This window comes from Alexandromys fortis, unplaced genomic scaffold (assembly GCF_014885135.2).
Source record: "Alexandromys fortis isolate MF-2015 unplaced genomic scaffold, M_Fortis_MF-2015_v1.1 scaffold_33, whole genome shotgun sequence".
Lineage (NCBI taxonomy): Eukaryota > Metazoa > Chordata > Mammalia > Rodentia > Cricetidae > Alexandromys > Alexandromys fortis.
In genome coordinates, this window is record NW_026067917.1 from 5,092,318 (window position 1) to 5,116,030 (window position 23,713).

Genomic DNA, 23,713 nt, shown 5'->3' on the forward strand with positions numbered 1-23,713 from the left:
TAAAAATGAATGTGAAAGGGGCTGGAGAGATGGCTCAGCGGTTAAGAGCATTGCCTGCTCTTCCAGAGGTCCTGAGTTCAATTCCCAGCAACCGCATGGTGGCTCACAACCATCTGTAATGAGGTCTGGTGCCCTCTTCTGGCCTGAAGGCATACAGACAGACATAACATTGTATGCATAATAAATAAATAACTAAATAAATATTTTAAAAAAATGAACATGAAAATTATCCTATATAGAAAACCTTACACATTGATTATACATTTTTATTTTTTTAATTTATTTTTATTTTTGTTTTTTTGAGATAGGGTTTCTCTGTAGCTTTGGAGCCTGGCCTGGAACTAGCTCTTGTAGACCAGGCTGGCCTCGAATTTACAGAGATCCTCCTGCCTCTGCCTCCCAAGTGCGGGGATTAAAGGCGTGCGCCACCACCGCCCGGCTGATTATATTTTTAGATTTGGGTCATTTCTTTAGCTGAAATAATACAACAGATCTCTTTTAAATGTCATTGCCAAACATTTTCTAGAAAAATGAAACTTGAGGTGGTGGACAAAAGGTGTTTCCACTGATGACACTGCTTGCGGAATGGTCTTATTATTTATAGTCTGTGATGGTGGATGCCTGTAAGCCCAGCATGAGGGAGTCTGAGCAGGAGGGTGCAAATTCAAGACTAGCTAGCTGTGCTACATAGTGAGCCCTAGCCTTTTTTTTTTAATCGTGTATATTTTATGCTCACATTTATAGAATATTACTTTTTCTATATAATCTGTAATATATTTCGCATCTTGGTAGAAGCTGACCTCATGGCTGACCCAGAAGGATGGAGTGTGGTGAGACCACACTAACGTCGAAGGAAATGGGCACTAATCGTGACAGCAATGTGGGCACACGGCACAAAAGGGCACAGGAGGGCACAACTACCTGGGTTGACTCAAAATTCCAAAAACAGTCCTGCTTTATACAAAAAAAAAATTATAGGCCTGGAGAGATGGCTCAGAGGTTAAGAGCATTGCCTGCTCTTCCAGAGGTCCTGAGTTCAATTCCCAGCAACCGCATGGTGGCTCACAACCATCTGTAATGAGGTCTGGTGCCCTCTTCTGGCCTGCAGGCATACAGACAGACATAACATTGTATGCATAATAAATAAATAACTAAATAAATATTTAAAAATAATGAACGTGAAAATTATCCTATATAGAAAACCTTACACATTGATTATACATTTTTATTTTTTTAATTTATTTTTATTTTTGTTTTTTTGAGATAGGGTTTGAGATAGGGAGCCTGGCCTGGAACTAGCTCTTGTAGACCAGGCTGGCCTCGAATTTACAGAGATCCTCCTGCCTCTGCCTCCCAAGTGCGGGGATTAAAGGCGTGCGCCACCACCGCCCGGCTGATTATATTTTTAGATTTGGGTCATTTCTTTAGTTGAAATAATACAACAGATCTCTTTTAAACGTCATTGCCAAACATTTTCTAGAAAAATGAAACTTGAGGTGGTGGACAAAAGGTGTTTCCACTGATGACACTGCTTGCGGAATGGTCTTATTATTTATAGTCTGTGATGGTGGATGCCTGTAAGCCCAGCATGAGGGAGTCTGAGCAGGAGGGTGCAAATTCAAGACTAGCTAGCTGTGCTACATAGTGAGCCCTAGCCTTTTTTTTTTAATCGTGTATATTTTATGCTCACATTTATAGAATATTACTTTTTCTATATAATCTGTAATATATTTCGCATCTTGGTAGAAGCTGACCTCATGGCTGACCCAGAAGGATGGAGTGTGGTGAGACTACACTAATGTCGAAGGAAATGGGCACTAATCATGACAGCAATGTGGGCACACGGCACAAAAGGGCACAGGAGGGCACAACTACCTGGGTTGACTCAAAATTCCAAAAACAGTCCTGCTTTATACAAAAAAAAAATTTATAGGCCTGGAGAGATGGCTCAGAGGTTAAGAGCATTGCCTGCTCTTCCAAAGGTCCTGAGTTCAATTCCCAGCAACCACATGGTGGCTCACAACCATCTGTAATGGGGTCTGGTACCTTCTTCTGGCCTGCAGGCATACAACAGATAGAATATTGTATACATAATAAATAAATAAATATTTTAAAAAAAGAATAAAATTATATTCCCACAAGATTGGAAAGCTTAGCAATACTCCATATTACTAAATAGCCACCAATAGACTCGGAAGGGCCTCGAACCCATTCTTTCACTCCTAGTTATTTCAATAAAACCAGACATTGTTTTCAGCTGAAGTCACACATGGAAGGAAAAGTACCTGGAAGTTCTGAAACAGACAAGCCATGGGGTTACTGTTAGCTGGACAAGGGACTGTGGGCTGTCCTTGGAAGGCCTGGAGGTTCTGGTGTCCCTGGAGGAGGTGCTGCTGCTGGGGCTGACTTGGAGGGAACATCTGGCTGCTGTTGAGCAGTGACTGCAGGTGACTCAGTTGGTGGTTATTCAGAGAGCTGCTTATTGACGACAGGTCACCTACAGGTTCAGGAAACATGAGGTGTAAGTCAGCATGTCTCTCCAGAGATCCTGTGCTTATTTTTGCACCTGAGACCTCCTGAAACAAAAACTAAAAGCTGGGCTGTTTGATTTTTTTTTTTCAGCCTCACTTAGCCGTAAGAGTACCTTTAACATTTCATTTTATCTGCGCGATTAGCTTTGCACTTTATATCACATACAGATTACTTAGTCCTTATGTTAAGCTTCGGAGTTAGATGCCTCCTTGTATCTATTACAATTAGGACAACTACATTAAAGGTTGAAGACTTCCTGAACAGTCCTAAGCAGCTGACTAAATGGAGACACAACGAGTGGGTATGGGATAGTCTCACTTATAAAATTTCAGTCTTAAGTCACACTCACAATAAATACCACCAAATAAAATTAGCTGCTTAGTTCAGAAATATGCATTTTGAGCCAGGTGGTGGCGGCAGCTCACACCTTTAATCCCAGCACCTGGGAGGCAGAGGCAAGCAGATCTCAGTGAGCTCAAGGCCAGCCTGGGCTACAAGAGCTAGTTCCAGGACAGGCTTCAAAACAACAGAGAGAAACCTTGTCCTGAAAAACCAAAATAAAAAAATATGCACTTTGTTTTGCAGTAAAATGTTAGCTAAAATTAAAACTTTAAAGAAACCTAACAATCCAAAAGAATTCACTGCTGTAGTTATTCTAAAGATTTTAAAATCAATGACATCAATGGACAGCATTAATAACTGGTTATATTTATATTTGAAATTCAGAACTGTTTTGGATTGTTGAAATTCTTTTGAGAACAGTTTTGTAACTTGAGACATATATGTCTATTACGTTCTTGAGTGGTTTAACTACAACTATTTTAGGTCTATATGAAACTAACTGTGCGGTATTACATAAGTTTCCATAAGATATCGCAGTCTGAATGCTTTCCATAGTGTGTCAAGATGCTCTCAGTACCATCATGGACACCTGCTTCTGTTTCTGGGCTTCGTGGGCACTTCCTGCACTTCCCCCGATTGTTACCTGAACCCATCATTTAAATACTTGACATTATTTTCAAGTTCTGTGTTTGAACGGCTAATCTATGTGGGTGACTTTGTTTTATGGCACAAATACATAATTATAAAGATAACAATCATGAAGAAATCTAGTACTATTTAGAGGGACGGTTTCCTTGTTTTGGGGGAAGCTTCAGCTTGGAGTATTTTGATGCCTCGCCTTTTTAGTTTGGCTTCTCAGGGTTCACCTGGAAGTTCTCCTCAAATGGTTCCCATTCTAGTGCAGCTGCTCATACCAACCCTGTGATGCCACACCAACTAAAACAGAAACAAAGGTTTTTTTTAGAAGAGGCAGACTGTTCTTGACTGAAGAGAATGACGGGTAAGGTTAGGGCTAGGTGGCATCAGAATCGGAAGATAAGAGAAAGCAGATTACAGTGGTATTTAGTAATGCTAGCATAGGAGAAAAGGAAAAAGCCATTCCGTGTTTATTTAGCTGGTTTTGTGTGGGCATTGTTATATTTAATTCCTTAAAGAAGCTGTGACATAATAAAAACATTTTTAAAAATAGTGTGACAAAATGGAGTTTTAAAAAGGAGAAAAGAGAATTAGAAAAACGTTTCTTAAAAAAAAAATTTTGTGACAAAATTTTAACTTACCAAGCAGACCTGTCCCCAGTAGAGGGTTAAGTAGCTGTGGCATCACAGAGTTACTGTTGAGTTTAGCTGGACCAGGTGGATTCCCAGCACTATTAGATATATTCAGCAATGTTTCTGCCATTGACACCACTGCTGTCCCACCAAGTGTTGAGACAGTCAGTGCTGCCACTGCTGATGATGTAGTGGTTGTGGTAGTGGTTGCCTGGGAGGAGGTTGCTATGGAAACCTCTGGATGGTTAGCGGTGTTGGCGGATGCTGAGTTCAGGACACCTCCCAACAGCTGGGGATTCAAGGCCATTAATCCCGAGGCCCCAGTGACAGCTGGGAGGAGCAGGGGGTTAAAAGTAGTGTCACTGCCTGTAAAGCTCGGTAAAGGGTTTCCCAGGGGGCTGGTTAAAAGGGTCTCAGCTCGGCTGTTGTCTGACTGATTGCTTGGCAAACGGTCTGTTGGGGCTGTCATCTGTGTTAGTAAGGGTAAAGGGGTATTTTGCTGTTGCAAAAGATCTGAGATGGTCAGATTGAGAGATGGCAGGGGGAGCATGGCAGCTGCTTGTGCTTGGTTCTGCAGCAGGGCTGCTAAAAGCTGAACATGAACAGGCTGCAATACCTGCCCATCCATGTCACCGGAGAGAAAAGCTAAAGGGTGGAGGTTGATCTCAGACTTGCCTTCTCCTGCTGAAGGCTGGAGGATATTTAATAGATTCTGGTTTAGGAGATGCTGTTGATGCACTGGCAAAGAGACAGGTAGAGAACTGAGGAGGCTGGGGTTCAGGGGGTGTGGAAGATGGTTGTTTGAAGTGCTGTTGGATGGAAAATGAAGGGCATGCTCCTGGCCAACAAAAGGAAAATCGCTCCCAATGGGCAGCTGACTCTGCAGTGGGTTTCCAGCTGCGGTGGTGACAATGACTCCATCTTGGAGAACAGATGTTGTCTTTGTGATGGCAGGGTGGTTGCTGCCAGCTATAGCTATGGAAGATGGTAGGCTTGGACCACCTAGAAGGAGAAGAAGAAACACAGCTGTTAGCTATGGACAGTAACATGACCCATAAAGCTTCCTAAGGTGCATTTCAGTTGCTCTACTTATTTCATTGTGGTAGATTCAATGTACCATAGATGACTTGACATCTACTAATGGAATTTAACTGACTTTGAAAATAAGTATACCGAAAAGCAAATAGGTTTTAGTTCATTACTCCACAAAGTGACGCTGGGCAAGGATGCTACAGTTCATCCATTTGGTTTGCTACCAAAGCCTCCTTTTTCTTCAAAATCATACCTTTTCAATTAAAAAAGGTGTTTGGCCTTATTTCTAAGAGTAGTACTTTCCTTTAATGAACAAAATAAAATCCTTTAAAACTAGGATGTACATGAAACAAAGCAGATAATAAAATAACCTATGGTAATACAAAATACACACATCTTAGCGCATAGCTGTCTGATTTTCCATATCAGTATGTATATATACATTCAGATACATGTACACATACATACACACACACACAACCACGTAACTTTACAACAAAACAACTGTGCTATAGTTTTTAACTTTTCATTTATCAATTTAGGGAATACCTTTCTCTTGTTAGTTGATACATACTGAATCATTTACTAGTTTCATGCATCGATATATGATAATTTACTATCTATAATCACGAATATTTTTGCTTTAAATTATTTTTCAAAAACATTGAGGACAATTACTGGTGACACTTCAATAAATATTATCAATGTATCTTTTCAATTGTCTATTTTTTTTTAAAAGAGATGGCTTCACTGTGTAGCCCTGCCTGACCTGGAACTCTTTATGTAGACCAGGTTGTCCTCAAACTCATAGTGTCTGCCTCCCAAGTGCTGGGATTAAAGTTGTAAGTCACAACACTGGGCTGCATAATTAAAGGATACATTCTTGAACATATAATTTTCAAACTCTCAAAAGCATATATATATATATATGATCAAACTTCCCTCAAAGATATATATCAATATATATTCAATTTATATTCCTTTAAATGGTATATAATATAATATTTCTCACAAACACACTATCATTATTTTTAACAGCAAAAATAATGATTAATAATCTGTTATTCTGAAAGTGTATATGAATATTTCTATAACTGTACAATAGTAAACATGTTATTTTTGTTTTAATCAAATGGAATAACATAATAATTTTTATATACCTTTAGTCATGTTTAAAAACTATGTAGTATATCATGCTGAAGAAATGTAGCATTTATATGTTGATTTCTATCATCACATATTAACACAGTGGTGAGCATTTTCTCATATACTTTGATTTGTGTTTGTGTGTGTGTGTGCGCCCACATGCGTGTGTTTGTGTGTGTGATTAAACCTAAACCCTCAAATCCCAGAACTATACCACCGAGTTTTCTTATTTTGAGATTGGGTGTTCTCAAGCTGCGCAGAAGGCCTCACAATTGTGGTCCTCCTGCCTCAGCTTGTGGATACTAGGATTCCAGGCACATACCACCACACCCAGCTACCACTGAATGTTTCCCGAGGAAGTTTATTTCAAAGTGTTCATAGAAAAAATTTCCATCATTGTCCATCATGATTGCTATGAGATCAGAAAGAGGTAAAAAGAGCTGGTCAGGTGACAAGTCTAAGGAGTAAAAGGGGTTTTGTTGCCATTATCCCTGACATCAGCTTACTAACAGTGGAAACTCAAGCTGCTACTACCAATACCACCTTGCTGCTGCAACAGTGGCTTCTGCCTTCCCATCTGTCATAGTCTGATCTGTTTTTCAAAAATTTCAGTGTTTTATTTAAAGGCTGAGATTAAAAAAAAAGCTTCTTGAACATATATAAATATTTATGAAATATTATCATGAAATAACGAAATGTTCACAAAGATTAGGGTAAGAAGACATACGGAATGCTGAAGTAGGCACACGGTATACAACTATTTAAATATTAATTCAGATTTTTTTCACAAAACAATCAACACCTTAAATATTTCATTGCTTCTTAAAATTGTCATTTCCATACATACAATGCATCATTTGCATCTGGAAGGCATCTTTTAAATGAGCCAGGGAGTCTTATTTACAAGGAATCACGATCACTGTCAATTTTTCTACCTGCTAAATAATAATGACATACTTAAACGTGGAAATTGCTGCTCTTCTGACCACATGCAGATTATATTTTCAAAATATTAACATATATGCAGCAAGGCTTTTGTAGATGATGGTTTTCCTTAGAGATTACTTTTCATTACTTTAATTTGCCACTGAGAAACATCCATATTTATGATTCAAAGTAGTAGTCATTTGGGGATAACACTATTTTAAAAGCTCTCCATCTAAATATTCTTGAGAAATTATAATTAAAAGCACAGTCACTGTTTTTTTTTTAACCCTGCCAAGAAGAAAGGATGAGTCTATAAGCTTTATAAAGGCAAGATGTGGACACACACACACACACCACACACACACACACACAACTATTTTCTCCACTTTCTAACAAGTCAGTTCAACAAACAGATGCATTCTGTCAGAGAATAGGATGGAAATAGTGACAGAAGTTTAAAAATCTTGTCCAGAAGAAAGTCAGAGTTTAGGCAAAGTGGCAAATGCATAAATTTCCTAATCTTCCCCCCCTCCTCGAATATACAATCACAAGGTGGGAATTTTTGAACGTCATGTTACATATTAGTTAGGACGATGAGACTGCAGAGCTAGGCCTGTAACAGCTATAGAGACACATACAACCAGGGACAATTATAAAACTGATGGTGTCTGAGAAAATGGCCAAATGAGAAAACTACATATTTTCTTATGCATTTGAGAGATGAAAAGAGATAAAAAGTGCTTCTAAGTAGAGGCAAAATAATTTTTTTTAAAACACAGAAAGTAAGGCGGATGAAGATAATGAGTCTTGTGTTTCACAAGCACAAAAATATCTGAAATGTGTTTGGCTTTTCTATACTCTGACTCTCTCAGCCCATGGTTAAACCTGCCAGTTTACACGAGCAGTAAATATATTTGAATACATATTTTTAAACCATTAAAGACAAGTATCATTTCTTATTTCTCTCTGTATTTCAAAGACAAAATAGTCATGACACATGGTTAGATTAAAAAAGTGTTTGTTGGCTGAGACCCTAATATTTGCACTCATGTCTATAAGGGAGTTAACAATGTAGACATGGGGGAGGTGAAGATTGGTTTTCTAATTTATTGGACCAGTGCCAGGACACAGGGACCACTGCAGAGGAGGTGGCTTGAAAATGACAAATGACATTAGAGCTCCCAAGCAGCTCAAGAAGTTAAAAGTCCCCTCACAGCAGGGGACATCTACCTCAGAGGACAGATCTACAGTCAGTCATTCTTGAATATGCATGGAGTTTTATATCAGAGGGCAGTGTGGAGAACACTTATTTCTGAATTACTAACTGTAATATTCTGTGAACCTATTTCAGACTTCTGCTGAAATAGGAAAAACTGTATATTCAGTTAAAGTATGTAAGGAAAGTATCTGTTAAAGCAGGTTTTTGGTCTTAGTGGTGGAAATTTTATCAAACATTATCAATAATCAAAGGCATGAGGGAATTTGGAAGAAGTTAGCAAATTCTAGTCATTTAATTAATAAGGAAAAATAAGATTACTTTGTGGCAATCGCTATGAAGTGACAATTTTTTTTTTTTTTGTTATTTTCAAAGTAACACTCAGGTGTTGCCAGATGTCCAGCCTAGACCTGCAGCAGTGGGCAGTCCAGCGTGGTGAAGAAATGAGTATGCAGCCTTGCTCAGTGAGCACTGCACAGAAACCTTCTGCACACACAACTCATGTACCTAAGTACAGGGTGTGTAAATACAAATAGCATAAAGAATTATTTATTATTAATTTAGCTCTTGAGATGCTTAATTTGCTTTAGTTTTAGAATTACTTCTGCCTCCAGATTTATCTCACCGGTCAACAACATTCCTGGGCAGAAGTTCACATTGTGATCAACTCTTGTATGACTTAATATTACTATTTACGCTTTACTATTACGCATGTGTCAAAAAAATGTTTAAAAAATGTCAGTAACTTGGTTCATTTAACTCCAATTTTGAATAAGTATTATTTTGTGCTAAGAACTTTCTACACCGAAATGGCCAAATACTGACTTTTTATCCATGCAACTCAAGAGCTTAAGGAAAAATATTTTATGAAAAATATTCTTTCACTGTTTGACCTTTATCATTTACTTTGCTAACAGTACTTTCATTGCATAGAGTCAGAAGTAATCCTTAATAAAAATAAATCCTTCCAGAGATAAAATATCATGGCCTAGTGAGTTTAATAAATATAATTTACTTCTCAGTTCCATTGAAATATGAAAAAGTGTCTTTTAGATTTAAAGGACTGATTTTTTAATGATAATAACATAATAAGCTGAAAGATAACTTTTATGAGAAGTATAGGTACGCCAGTAAAGCTTTATAAACATGTTCAAGTCTTAGCAGCAGCCACAGTAATGTGCATTTACAGAAACACATCAACTTCATCTTTCTGCTTTGGGTTCTGGTACATATTCTTGACATTCCTGTCTAAGGAATAGGAAGACAGAGAAAGGGATCTGGGGCTATGTTTTTTTTTTTTTTTTTTGTTGTTGTTAATTTTTTTTTTTTCCTCAAGGGAGAAATGGACCCCAAACAAAAGCACACTTAAGGTGAAGGGGAAGAAAGCAATTGCAGAATCCCAGGGAATGCTCTTGGCCTTGGAGGGTCAAGATGCTGGAGAAAGGAAAAGGAGAGCAGAAAGAGACGTGACTTACATCTCAGGATGTAAAGATCAGTTTCTGGATGATGATGAAATGAAACAGGGAAAGAAAACAGACTGTGATTACGTTATGTCTCTCCATCCAGTCTTCCTCTATGGTGTTGGGAACGGAGCTCGGGCCTCAGACATGCTATGCCAGCACTTCTGCTCCTGAGCGATATACAGGCCCAGCCTGTTTCCTTTCATAACACCCGGAACCTATTGGAACTACTTTTAAAATGCTTGGAAAATGTCAGGCTACTCAAGTGGCAAAGCTCATTTGTTGTTAGGTAAATAGGGTATTTGTGTGATAGCAAGACTTGAAAAAGGTGGTTAAATCTCTGGTAGGATTTGCTTTCTGACCACACATGAGTGAGTTAAAATGCATCATTAATTACCAACTAGAAGTTTCATTTCAACAGACAATGCTGGATTTTTTACTAGTCAACTTCGTATCCTATTATATCCTGTTTTATCTGAAGCTGTAAAACAGTGCCTAACTCAATAAACACTGAATTACATCACGAATGTTCTAAAGCCACTGTGACATGCCAATGAACTACAGAGATCAATTTATTATGCTCCACCTAGTATTTTGACAAGTAAAATAGGAAATCTGGAGAACACTGTAGTGTTATTTTGAAAACTGTTTCTGATAGCTTATAGGACATCAGTGTTATTGGGTGCTACAATCATCTCAGTGTGTCGTGACGGTGGCTAAATGTTTATGTGGAGGATAGAAGCAAGATGGAGTGAGGCTGAAAGCAAACCTCAGTGTTTTCATGAAGCTTTCACTGTTATAGTGACATGGTTAGGGGGCTGTAATGCCAGTTGCCTGAAAACCGTAACTGTGCGTTTGTGTGTGAGTAGATGTCATGGTGGACACAAGATCAGAGGACACAGTGCAAGAGTGGGTTCTCTCCTTCTAATGTGGGTCCTGGGGATCCAACTAAGACGGCCAGGCTTGGCAGCGAGCACTCTGACCTTCTGAGGCATCTGGCAGGCTAGGGTCAGGCTTCTGAGGTGTGCTCTAGGGAGCAGACTATTTGTAGACTGAAGTGTGAAAGCATTTCTGTGGAGTTGGGCTACCTACAAGCCCCACATCAAGTTGCCTGATGAATGTGCATACCTGTGCCCATGGGTGCTTCTCCGGGGAGCACTTCCAACCTCAGGAGCCGTTCAGCAGCTCTTTTGGATTTCTATTTTTGGTTTCACTTCTAGTTTGTAATGTGTGAGTTTTTACTTTGAATTTGTAAGAAGTCTAATAATAAAAAGTAACTTTTACTCATTGCTTGGTTGGCACTGATAACTGCTAGATTCATAGAATGCAATATCTTCACAATTTTGAGTTATTTAGTACTACATGAATGTGGAAATAAAATTTACTTTGGTTGGAATGTATTTTAGCATTACTTTTCATAAGTCAAGTTTTTGTGGGGTTGATATTAGGTCCTAGAATCTGGATTCTCTTTAGATGTTTTTGGAATAGTTTTTAGTAAATAATAACTTAGGTATCTCCTAAAGAATTGAAAGTTGACAGCTGTATAAAGAGAGCTTAAAATATTACAATGGAATAAATTTCTCCCAACTAGAACACTAGAACAATTTATTTCTTTAAAGGTACAAAATAGATAATTGAATCAACAAACATCATATCACTCTGAGTTTCGTTATCACTCTTGATTACATAGACTTAATTAATGTTTTACGTAAAAACATATTTTAACTCCTTTTATATACAAGAAAACATTAAACCTATAATATGTAAACAAAACAAGTGGTGTAGCCCTGGTATAAGGAGACCTTCTCAAGGACTGAGACAATGCCTATAAGAAAAACATCTTTCAACAAAGAAGGGTTCATTCTGCAAAAATTTAACTAAGAATAGATTTTCAATTTGCGTGGTTGTCTGACTAAATAACAAGATCACAGAACACTTTAAACTTGCAGATCGCATGCATCATAAGGGGAAGAAAATATAGGCTTTAAAAACTTAGTATGAAATGCGTTCAACAGAAACAACTATCACGGTGCCCCTGCCGCCTTCTTCAGGCTAATGAACGTCCCATACCTGTCTCTTCAACATTGTAATCTCTACCTGTCTGCATCTGTTATTTCCTCTCGAGGTGCAGGGTGGAACTTTCCTTTGCTTTCTAGACTGGCATGTTATGAGAATAAATAAACACATAGAGCTAAAACTTAAATACATCATAGTCTTTTACACAAAGTAGTTTTTTTGTGGTCTCATGATTTCACTGCCTCATACCTACCATTCTATTAGCTGTCCTGAGTTTCACATGTATTTTGTGCTGAGTGAAAACATTTTCGTTTGCAGTAAAAATATACATACACACTTACATACGTAAATACTCATGAACATGTATTTATTCATAGGTTTATTTATATCCTGACGAGTTGATGCATAGAGTTAAGAGTTAAGGCAAATAAATGTGTTAGTTTCTCTTCTGACACAAACGCAACCCTCCTTTCCCTCAGAGCATTGTAATTTCATGTAGCTGAGTTGATTGTTCCTTATTAGGAAAAAGAAGTATTCTATAGTTAAAAGAGTTTAATGGCATTACCATATGGGAAACAGGAAGGTTGTTATTAAGTATGTTCATACAATAATTTAAATCCTTCTTTTTGTACTCTGTGTACAGGACCAAGGGAGGGACTAGTTGTGTGGATGTAGGCAGGACCTGTGTTTTGGTACAGGTGTTTCTGTTATTTGGGAAGTGGATTTGGGCCTACTTAAAGCTTGCTGGTCAAGGACACTTGATTTTTGACTCCCTCTAAACCAGAACACTACACTAAGGTGGTAAATTTTCTTTTTGAAAACATTGAAAATTCTGTGTCCATGTGATATGTGTGGTATGTGTTTGTGGGTGTGTGCAGGAGAGCACATGTGGAGGGGAGGCCAGTGTGAGCTGGTTTCCTTTATTGTTCTTCACAGTGCTTTCTGAGATGGGGTTTCCTACGAAACCTGAGGCTTAGCAATATAAAAGATCAGCTGGTCACCAAGTCCCAGGTCCTTCTGCCTCTGTTTCCCACACTAGGATTATAGGACTATGTGACTATGTATGGCTCCTTACAAGAGTGCTGGGGCTCCAAACTCAGGTCCCTTGCTTGCACAGCAAACATTTCACTGACAAAGCCATCTCCCAGGCCCCTGGCATTTATTATAAATGTCCACTGCTTATGTATTTCTAGAACAATGTGTTTGGCACTGTGTGACTGGACTGGGGTCTAGGGATTTTGAGGTCTGGTTTCCAGATCCAACAGAACATTATTTGACCATTTAAGTATATCACCAAGAATCTTACTGTTATGAACTAAAAATTCTTCAATGGAAATAGTAGGCTTGCCTTGCAATTCAATATTCAAAAGAAACACTTGCACACACTTCAATATAGAATATTTAGAAGCATTCATGGAAAGGAAACTAAAACACTCAATAGAGTTAATAAAACACATAGCCTTAAGATTTTAGAATAAAGAAATTTAGTATTTTTATATATTCTCCACACTCTTTTCATTTAATTCCTATAACTGAACTCTATACTTAAAAATGTGAATACAGAATTCACATATTAGCTTGCAAACCAATATTCTTAGTTTTTAAAGATAGAATGATCCTCCTTAAAGGAGATTTTGAGGGGCTAGAGAGATGGTCAGAGGGCAAAGGCAACTGCCATGCAGGCTTAGCCGCATTCAATCCTGGTGGCCCACACAAACGTGGAAGTAGAGGGCTGACTTTGTCCGAGTTATCTTTGACTTTAACATGTATGCTATGGCACATGCACCCCTTCCCCACATCACAGAAACACAATAATAATGAGATTTTGAAAATTAGTTACCTACTGATTTAACCATGAGAACAAGTCATTTCTTAATGTCTTCATGTCTTATTTCTGACCTGCTGTTTAAAAGACTGGACAAGGCACTGGGGTGGGTAGGTCACCTGAACTGTGCTTACGCTTTGTTGGGAAAGAAAAGCTGGACCATGCTTCCTAGCCATCTGCTCCTGCACCATGAAGCCATGCAAGAAGGGAAGAACTGGCACTGTACTGCTTCAGAGGTCCACAGAAACATCACCCACAGGGACCTGTTCCTTTGTCAGCCAGGAAGGTCACCAAATGTGGTTCACATATCTGGGGAATTCTCTTGATATTTTGACAAAAACATTCTAATCCTGTGTTCTATGATATCAGACTCCAAAGACAGAAGGCAAAAAGAACTGGCTTTTATCTAAAAGAATATTAAAAATATACATATGTGGATTGTCATATGACTTAAGTGTGCTATTTGAAAAGGAAAACAGTATTTTTGGAGAGTAAACAATTCAGATGAACTTGTGTAGCGGGGAAGGTGGTATTTCAGGATCAGATTAACCTGAGCTCTAATCCTGGCTTAGTCATAGGGTTTTGGATAGTGAGGTTCTCTGAGGTTCACGTTTTCCACCTGTAAAATGAAGACAACACTTTATACTATGGACAACTATACAGATGATGAATGAGTGGAGCACTTGGCACGCAGCAGGTAATCCGTGATAGCTAATGCAGCATTTCAGTAATAAAATATGCGAGCACACGCTTTCAATCCCTGAATCCAGGAGGCTGAGACAGGAAGACCATGAGTTTGAGGTCAGCATGAGCTATGTACCTTACCTCGAAACAACATCAAAAGACCAAAAGGTGTTTTTTCTTTACTCTTACGAGAAAGCTGTGCTATCTTCTGATGCCTCATTCTGAATGCCCAGCCTCACTGCTCAATGAGTGTTAATGAAAGAACAAGTATCAGTTTAAACAGGTATTTATGCTAGGCAAGTATGACAGCACATTCAGTTGACATAATTTGCTTCATGACAAAAAGAATTATGGGGGTAAAGTCCTTCTCAATATTATCTCTCTAAAGGAGTTCATCAGTAAATCAACTCATTTTCATAACCAGCTCCAATAAGATCTATATAGTAATTATTATTTAATTTTATTAGGTCTAATGTTTTCGAATTCTTATCTGACCTAGATTTTTACCGTGTATGTCTTGATAACCTACACATGCTCAGTCACATCCATCCCATTGCCTGACATCTGTCATTAGTCTCTGAGTTACTCATATGCTAAAGCCTTTCTTACATTAATAAATTTGCAGTCCATGTGCCTTGATACCCCCAGCAATAGCAATCTAGGTTATACGGATAAATGTTTATACGGATAAATGGAACAAGAAAATAAATGACTGAGGCTCTATAAAATAAATCTAAACTTGCCAAAAAAAAAAAACAAAAATATAAATAAATGTAGGTCTTTTCCATAATAGAAACATTGAAATACATCATTATTGAAACACATACATTTGAACATATGAACATAGACCTGACATGAAGCAAACTATGGTAAAGAATATCAAAACTAAATAATAAATGAGACTAACAAGGCTTCAGCAAAATGACTGAGGCATGCTCAATAAATATGGTACATCTTGAAACACGTATGAACTTGATGCTATTTTAATTTCTAAGTGCATATATTAAACTTTTATTTGTACAATATTAGCTAAGACAGCATGAGTCAGTGAAAACTTGGAAGCCCCTTATGCACCCTTTAATCATCCTGCTAAACACATAGTTTCACCAGAGTCCTTAAATTAAGAATATCAGGAAGGCACTACTCGCTTCAAATTATCTTTTAAGCCTGCATTCTTTTTTAAACACAAACGATCATTGTACAATTATTCATCGAATACTGACATCGAAACAACACAAAACACAAACTGTGAAGGATGGCAGTGTAAGGCGGCAACACCAGGAACGCACACACTTGACGTTACCTTCCCAGACATGTGGATGAGAGCGCACTTCTAGCACAGTGGCATAATGAAGCCCGTCTACGTCTACATGGTGACATCAGCAAAGGTGTCAGCGGTTTCCCCACCAGTACCAGCAATCTGGACTAACTATGGGGCTTGGAACTGAACTCAGGGTCTTGTGTATGTCGGACAAGGGTTTGACCACTGAGTGGTATTTCCAACCCCAAACAGTTTAGTTTTAATACGAAGGCTAGTGTCCCTGCAATCACCTTTCATTTCCTTCTTTTTGTTTCCTACAAGTCTGGGATCATCAGTGATGGGCTTCAGGGGTTTTCTCTAATGTTTCCAGGACCAACTTTCTGCTGCTTGAATTAGTTTACCTCTCTAGTGTTCTAGAATAGTTGTTTTTGTAACAATTTCTAAGGATTTTATTGTGCAAAACATAGTTCTTTTCTTCTAATGTGTCTATTTTTTTTTGGCTTAAATTTGCCTTAATTAATAGTGGATGAAGATTTATACTTAATTTGGGTTCAAAACCTTAATACTGATGCTAAAAACATAGTTTAGTTTGAGAAAATTTAAACCAATTCCATGATAAAAAATTCTGGAAATCAGGTTTTCAAGCCTTATTTTATTAGAAAATTTAAATTATTAATTTTTTGTTTTAAAAAGGAAGTAGCCATGTTCATGCTTGAATTTTCTTGAACAAATAATAAAGGAAAGAAACACATTTGAAGAGAGCTTCCTACTTCACACACCCTCTAGTGACTTTCCTACCTATTTACCTATTTCTGTTGAGCAGCAATAAAAAAAAACCAAAAAACCAAACAAAACAAAACAAAAAAAACTCTTCTTTTTGGATTTTCCAAGGTGAGTTTCATTTACCTATTTACCTGTATACAAATTAAAGCTGGGTAAACAACTTTTATATTGGTGAAGACCAAGGACACATCTCATGAAACAGGAAACCTTGCCTTCTATGGCTTCTTTTGCAGTGTACAGTCCAATGGTTATGAAACAAGGTCCCAATGAGGAGCGGATGGAGGGAGAACAGGAGCAAGGATGTCAGGACCACGAGGGGTGCACCCACCCACTGAGACAGTGGGGCTGATCTATTGGGAGCTCACCAAGGCCAGCTGGACTGTGACTGAAAAAGCATGGGATAAAACCAGACTCTTTGATCATGGCAAACAATGAGGGCTGATGAGAAGCCAAGGACAATGGCACGGGGTTTTGATCCTACTTCATGTTCCGGCTTGGTGGGAGCCTAGCCAGTTTGGATGTTCACCTTCCTAGACATGGACGGAGAGGGGAGGACCTTGGACTTTCCACAGGGCAGGGAACCCTGACTGCTCTTTGGACTGGAGAGGGAGGGGGAGATGAGTGGGGGGAGGAGGAGAAGGGTGGGAGGAGGGGGAGGGAAATGGGAGGCTGGGAGGAGGCAGAAACTTTTTTTTCCTTTTCTCAATAAAAAAAAAAGAAAGTCAAACAATATTCAAAATGACACAGATGGACAACAAATGACAAAACACATGGAATCCTCTTAGCTGGCATCCTTTCCAAAAGACAAGGCCCTACCATTCTGTAAATAGCGTTATAAATACCATAGAAGTGAGAATCTTCACAACGGGGAAAAAAAACCATTTCTTATCATAATAAATATTTTGGTACAAAAATTTAAAAACCGTAGAAAACTTTAGTACCTTTGGGTACTTTTTTCTAGTAAAATCATACCTGCTTCAGAACTTGTTTGATTATAGCTGCTAACAACGCTGTTTGGTATCACTGGAGTGGAGGACGCTGCAATTCTTGACTGAGGTGGATTGGGATGTAATGAGTTTCCTAAAGCCACGCCCGACTGACTGAGCATCCCACAGTTCCCGCTAGCCTGAATCTGATTTATTAAACCTGCAAGATGGTGGTTGGGGACTGGGCTGTTACTGTGAACAAAGTTAGTGTTTGCATTGTGGCAGTGCACGGCTTCCCCTCTTAAAGGTATGCTCTGTGTCAGTGAGTTCTGAAGAACACTGGAATTCATATTAGGATCTGGAAAATGCAGCTGGTTAGCAGAGCAAGGCAAAGCAGTATTAGATCCCCCACAACCCGGGGTACTATTGCTACTCAAGTGAGAGCTTTGACAACTCATAGACTGTAGTAACTGAGACATTGAACTTATGGGAAATGACCCCTGCCCCTGCTTCCTTAGCAAGTCGGGTCCAGGTTTAGGAACTGCAGAGCTATCCATTTGAGACTGTCTGAGCAAACTCAACACTGTGGTAGGTGGCTGTTTTCTTTTCCGTAACGAGTCTTTTTGCTGAGACATCAACTTATCCCTTAGTGCTGCTCGACCACTTTGACCTTCACCTGTAGGGAGAAGCATGTTGGCAGTTGGAGGGAACATGGTGTTTAAAGTGCTATGTCCTTCAGTGTTGCCACTGCTGGCAACAGCTCCAGAGTTGTTACTGCTGCTACTGTTGTTACCAGCACGTTTGTTTTGATTTGCTAGCTGTGCTTTGGCTGCTGCTGAGAGTAAACTACTTGCTGGAAAGGAGGCAGCATTGTGCTGGTTCAAGATCTGATTTAAAGGCATTCCCAGCAAACCAGGCTGACTCTTTACAGAACCATTTCCGGCAGATGCGGCAGGAAAAGCTGCACTGCTTGGGGTAGTAAGTACATTACTCATTCCAGCAATTAATGGGTTAGGGATATCCTTGTACTGATGATGTCCATCAGACTTGGTAGAAGGGCTTGATGGCATTGATGGCCTTGGGGAACCTATTGTTGACCTTGGTGACCTAGGTGGAACCTTTATGCCGCTACAAGTGGCCTGGGGTCCTACAGGTGGCATCATGAAATTTCCATGATCTGATGATGTGGAAGATGAGCGTGATCTTTGGGGCGATGCCTCAATCCTTCCAATTCCAGTCCCCATCATGTGCACTGGGGATGTCACTGGAGAAGGGGACAGGGAGGTTGAAGCTGAATGCTGAATTCTTTGTACATGACTCCCATGATTCATATGACCAGGTTTTACAGTTGGCAAAGGGAGATTACTTGGCAAAGGAACAACAGCAGGAGGCATGCTTACATTCATCACAGGTACCTGAGAGTGGACATTTGAATGGAAACTGGTTGAATTAATGATAATAGGGTTCTGATTCACTGGTTTACTAGGAATAGGGTCAAGGATGCCAAGTGGATCTTTCTCAGATGTTAATGGCTTTTTCTGAAGAGCACAAGAAGGTGGAGGAGGGGGAGGTGGGCCTTGGGGTGGTTTGTGGTGGAACATTGCTCGTGGTATTTCCATATTAGTTGAAAAATTACACATTGGTTTTTTCATTACTGGACTCTTTGTAGTCAAGGTTGGGGAAAGAGGTATATTAGTTCTTCCAGCCATTGCACAGGATGACTGCACGGGAGAACCATGTAGCATTACTGAAGGTGGAGAAAGAGGAGTCCTATTCAGGTGAATAGGACTGGAATTGGGAGCTCCATGAAAACCAGGGTTATTTCTTGTGAAGACATCAGGGCTTCCAAGAGGGTCAGTCCTTGGAGAGATTGAGCCATCTCCATAGATCTGGGAACCTGATGATGCTGGGCTGGGTAGGCCTCCATGGCTGCCACGAAATGGAGACTTCTGTCCATGTTCACTGCTGCCCAATCTCTGTCGGGGGTAGACAGGGTGGAGTTCTTGCTGCTGGCTTCCAGGAAGGTCTTGCACATATAGTCTTCCCATGGCATTTGCTGATCCAGTCATTAACTTGAAAGGATTCTTACATTCAGGCATTGCAGAGTTTGTAATTCCTTCGTGAGACTTGTTTCTTACTGATCTTGGAGCTGCCGCCCGTGAAGGTGCTACTGGAGATGCATCTGAGGTGAAAGAGAAAAAAACAATTCTGTTAATTGTCTCAATTATTTTGTGTTGGGAAAAAGGGAGGGAAAAGAGAAAATTTAGGAGGGTGAGACAAGGACACCTGGGAATACAAATTTACAAACAAAAGCTGTGACACTATGCAACTAGAAACTTCTATAAGCGATATTAAACTTGAAACAAAGTTCATGATTTACCAATAGTTCAGAAAGGCTCTTGATAACTGTTACACTTGTTTACTCCATGTTTCTTAAGAAAGCATGGGCATAACAATCAGCACAGACTCACATTAGCCATTTTAATATTTAGAATTTGCAAAATCAAAACTGACAGCCCAGATGGTGATGGCGCTGTTACTGTTTTACTAAATTTGCAAATTTAAGAACAGTCATAATGGAAAGTTGTAATCTCTGTGGCACTTTTTCTTACGTTACTTAAATAAATTGCTATTTCTACAAGACAATGTGTTACTCTGTTACTGTTTCAATTACTTGAATGAAACCTCCCCAGATGCTATGGTAATAGTTCCTTATCCCCAAATTGTGATTGTAAGAGTAAGCTCTTAATTTCTGTGATTCGAGTGCATGAAGTTCCAGTTCTCTCTAACGGCAAGATAGCAATAATATATGTAGTGATACAATCATACTTATCTCCAAAATACTGTATAACACAATTTCTTAATTGGTTCCTATTGTAAAGATGGTTTTAGTCTGCCAACTTCGGTAAAATCCTTTTATATAAGGACAGACTTCTCATCTAAAATTTAGTTGGGGTGTTAGAGTCTTCAGCACCGGGCTGCAATTGAGTATTCCCTTTCTGCATCAGTTTACTTCTCCATCCTTCTGGAATCCCCAGTTCCTTTGGAGATCAGACAGAATACGGGCAACAAAAGGAAGCTGGCTTATCATACAGAATTTTCAGCCTATCATGTCAGAATTCCAGGTTTAATTTTTTTAAGGCCCGAAGGAGAGTTATGTATTATATAAAGTTGCACCTTCTGAAACAAAAATGCCGAATAATATTCTCCTATGCTAATTCCCACTAATTTGTGCTGGCTGCTTAGAGAGCTGTGTTGAAAAGAATGCTGCTATAGCTGTACTCTATGAGAAAATGCCAGAAAGTCTATTAAGGCAAAGGCGATGAAAGTGGTACCAATCATACTACGTATTTGCCGTATCTATTTTGAGACTTAAAAGCATATTAGAAATTATACTTAGATTCATTTGCAATCAGAGATAAACTTAAAGGGATAATTGCACACTTAAAATGAATCAACTTCTACTATGTGCAAGAGAGTATACAGGTCAAATCATATACTAACTTCTAAGACAGCATTTCTCAACCTGGGGTACACAGATGCCAGGACAAAGAGAGACGTGAACATGTCCCCTTCCTCCTTGGAATATGTAGACTTTCTGATTATAGCTCGGTGGATGTTCTTTGAAAGAGTAATAATGTTTGTATTCAACAACATGACAGAGGACAGAAGATACGTGGAACTGAGGATAATTTTCTTGTTAAAGAGAGAATTATTAAAGGTTTTTAATTAAAGAAATCACGAGTTAAGATATCAGGACATTGTACTTGGTGTACAGTGAGAATAGGGTTAATGTAGTACCAAGATCATGGACTATATTCTACATAGTAATGAGTCACCCATCTGCATATTTTCTAGTTAGCAATATATTTGTATAATTATCTATAGTTCCATGATTCAGATATGACAGTAGTGACATTTTAAAATATTCAGCTAACAGAATTTATACAATAGCTATGATTTAGAAAGGATTTCTTCTATCCCTGAGGACAAATTGTTACTATCTTTAAAACAGTAGGAATGTCAAGTAGACAAACAAGAGCCAGGCTGACGCTGAGTGACAGGGGCTAAGGGCAGTCAGCACGGGTGAAAGCTTGGCACTGGTCAGGCGCTGTCGAATGTAGTCAAGTAGGACACTGGAAAGAACATATGGGAAGCTAAGGTAATATTTATAAAGAGGGAGGTGAAAACTGCCTCAGTAAGCCTGAAGTGTTTAATTACTTAAACCTCAGTTTATGGTAACAGTCTGTAGCTGGTAAAGCAGTACACTTATTTCAACAACACACACCATTCTAAAGGGAGAATCGGCATACTTCTCATTGTATCTTTAATTTCGAGAACTAAACTTGAATGGAGAGGTACAGCAAAAAAAACACCTAGATCCAGACTCTGCTGGGTCTGTAGAGCAACAGGGCAGATTGTGGAGAATGGAATATGTTGTGATATAAAACATTCGGGATCAGCACAGTTAAGCGCAGTGTGGGCTGGAGACGGCTCAGTGGTTAACAACACTTGCTATTCTTACAGAGGACTGGGTTGGCTTCCAGGCAACCACACAGCTGCTCACAACCACCTGTAACTCTAGTTCCAGGAGATGAGACATCCTTATTTGAGCACATACGTACATGCAGGTAAACACATATAAAATAAATAAATCTTAAAAAAAGAACATATATAACACATACAAAGTGATAATAGCCACACTAAGGTGGGAGGGCAAAGGTGAATTTTAAATAATTTGTTACTATCAAATATACCTTTACAACGTTGGAGACAATTTGTATTTTAAAAACTAGCCTTGTTGAGAAATAAGTTCCCTGAAAGGTTTTTTTCCTCACCTACCCCAGTGGAGCATTTCTTTCGATTACTCCTTGTTTAGAGTTAGTGGCTACTGGACAGCAGCTCTGTGCCAACAACAACTGAAGGCCAATTTCTCTTCCTCTGCACTCTTGCCCTCAGTCCCTTCAATGATGTGTATCATGTGCTTATGTTCTTGTATTCAGGGCTCTCAACGGTTTGGCCCCAGTTCATTTATTATTATGTAGTCTCCTACTCAACTCAGGTTATTTTCCTCATCATCCAATAATCATGGTACACTCATGCTGGGGATGAAGTTTCAATTCTTTTCACGTCTACATTATTTTTCAAAGCTGGTTCTGATTCTGAGTCCTAGTCTTTGAGTTCTGCCACTAAGTCTGGGATAATTATTATAGGTTACATACATCATGATGACATTTTTCAGAATTTTGTGAAACAGAATCAACTGTCCATTAAGCAAACACTTGGGAGCTCAGCTGCATCCACCCAGAGTTACTGTTTAAATGTTAGACAGGCTGTGCTGTTTTGAAGGGAGTTCACGTAAGTGCTATGAGCAGAAGTTCCTCAGCTTCAAGTCATCCCATAGAGTACAAACTCATCAAGGGAAAAAATACCTTAACAGTGGAAAATCGAATGGACCCAATCTTAAGCAAATAGTCAAATTTAATGCTATCAGCACAGGATTAGCTGACATTATGTGCTGTTAGATGAAGATATAACATCATTCCTTCCACACTGAGCAGAACTGGGACGTGAGGAAGCAATTAAGAAATCCAGACGGAGGAACACTCTGCAAAGCTAGCCTTTGTGCCTTAACATGTCATGTCATCAAAGACTGACACACACTGGGGAACTGAAGATTAAAGATAAGTAAAAGCTTATTATAGTGTACAATCTCTGATTATATTTTAGATTCCAAAAAAGGAATGAACTTTTAAAGAAGCCAGAAGAGATATTAGTAGGAGAGTAAAAGGAACTTTCACATAGACTACATGGTAGCCCATGGAATTTCACCAGCGTCACTGGATTGTGGTGGTATAGGGGAATGTCTTCTATTTCTACATTCAGATGACATTATATTCTTCCTCATCAGGGAACATCTGATGTTAGGAAAGATATTTATGTCCAACGTGGGCAATCAAACTTAACAGCAGATGGGAATTCAGCAAACTCCCTGGCACTTCCCTGTGACTTTGCAATTTGTCCCAGGGGGCAGTGTCAGGGCTATTGAGGCAGCTCAGTGGGTAAAGGCTCCACCCACCAGGCCTGAAGACCTGGGTCTGACCCAAGAGAGAGACTGCTTCTGCATGTTGTCCTCTGATCTTCACGTCTACACTGCGACCATCTATGTGCATGCATACATGGACACACTTCAATAAGCAACTATACTAAAATTTTTATTTAAAAAGGAATGTGTGTATGTGTTTGTGTTGGGAGTATATCATAAAAATTTCTGGGCCAAGTAACTAACATGGCT

At 39.0% G+C, this 23,713-nt stretch overlaps 1 protein-coding gene across 4 annotated transcripts in view; it reads right to left on the reverse strand.

The window, feature by feature from the left end:
• Positions 1 to 23,713, reverse strand: part of Mbd5 (methyl-CpG binding domain protein 5) — a 115,257-nt gene that overhangs the window by 35,426 nt on the left and 56,118 nt on the right. For 3 of the 4 annotated variants that reach the window (XM_050139943.1, XM_050139941.1, XM_050139942.1), the window contains 3 exons: positions 17,465 to 19,600; positions 4,152 to 5,144; positions 2,286 to 2,497 (listed from right to left, as the gene is read on the reverse strand). In XM_050139943.1, coding sequence (XP_049995900.1) covers positions 2,286 to 2,497; positions 4,152 to 5,144; positions 17,465 to 19,600 — 3,341 coding nt within the window. The remainder of the gene's footprint in view (positions 1 to 2,285; positions 2,498 to 4,151; positions 5,145 to 17,464; positions 19,601 to 23,713) is intronic. The other variant, XM_050139944.1, reaches the window with a different exon arrangement.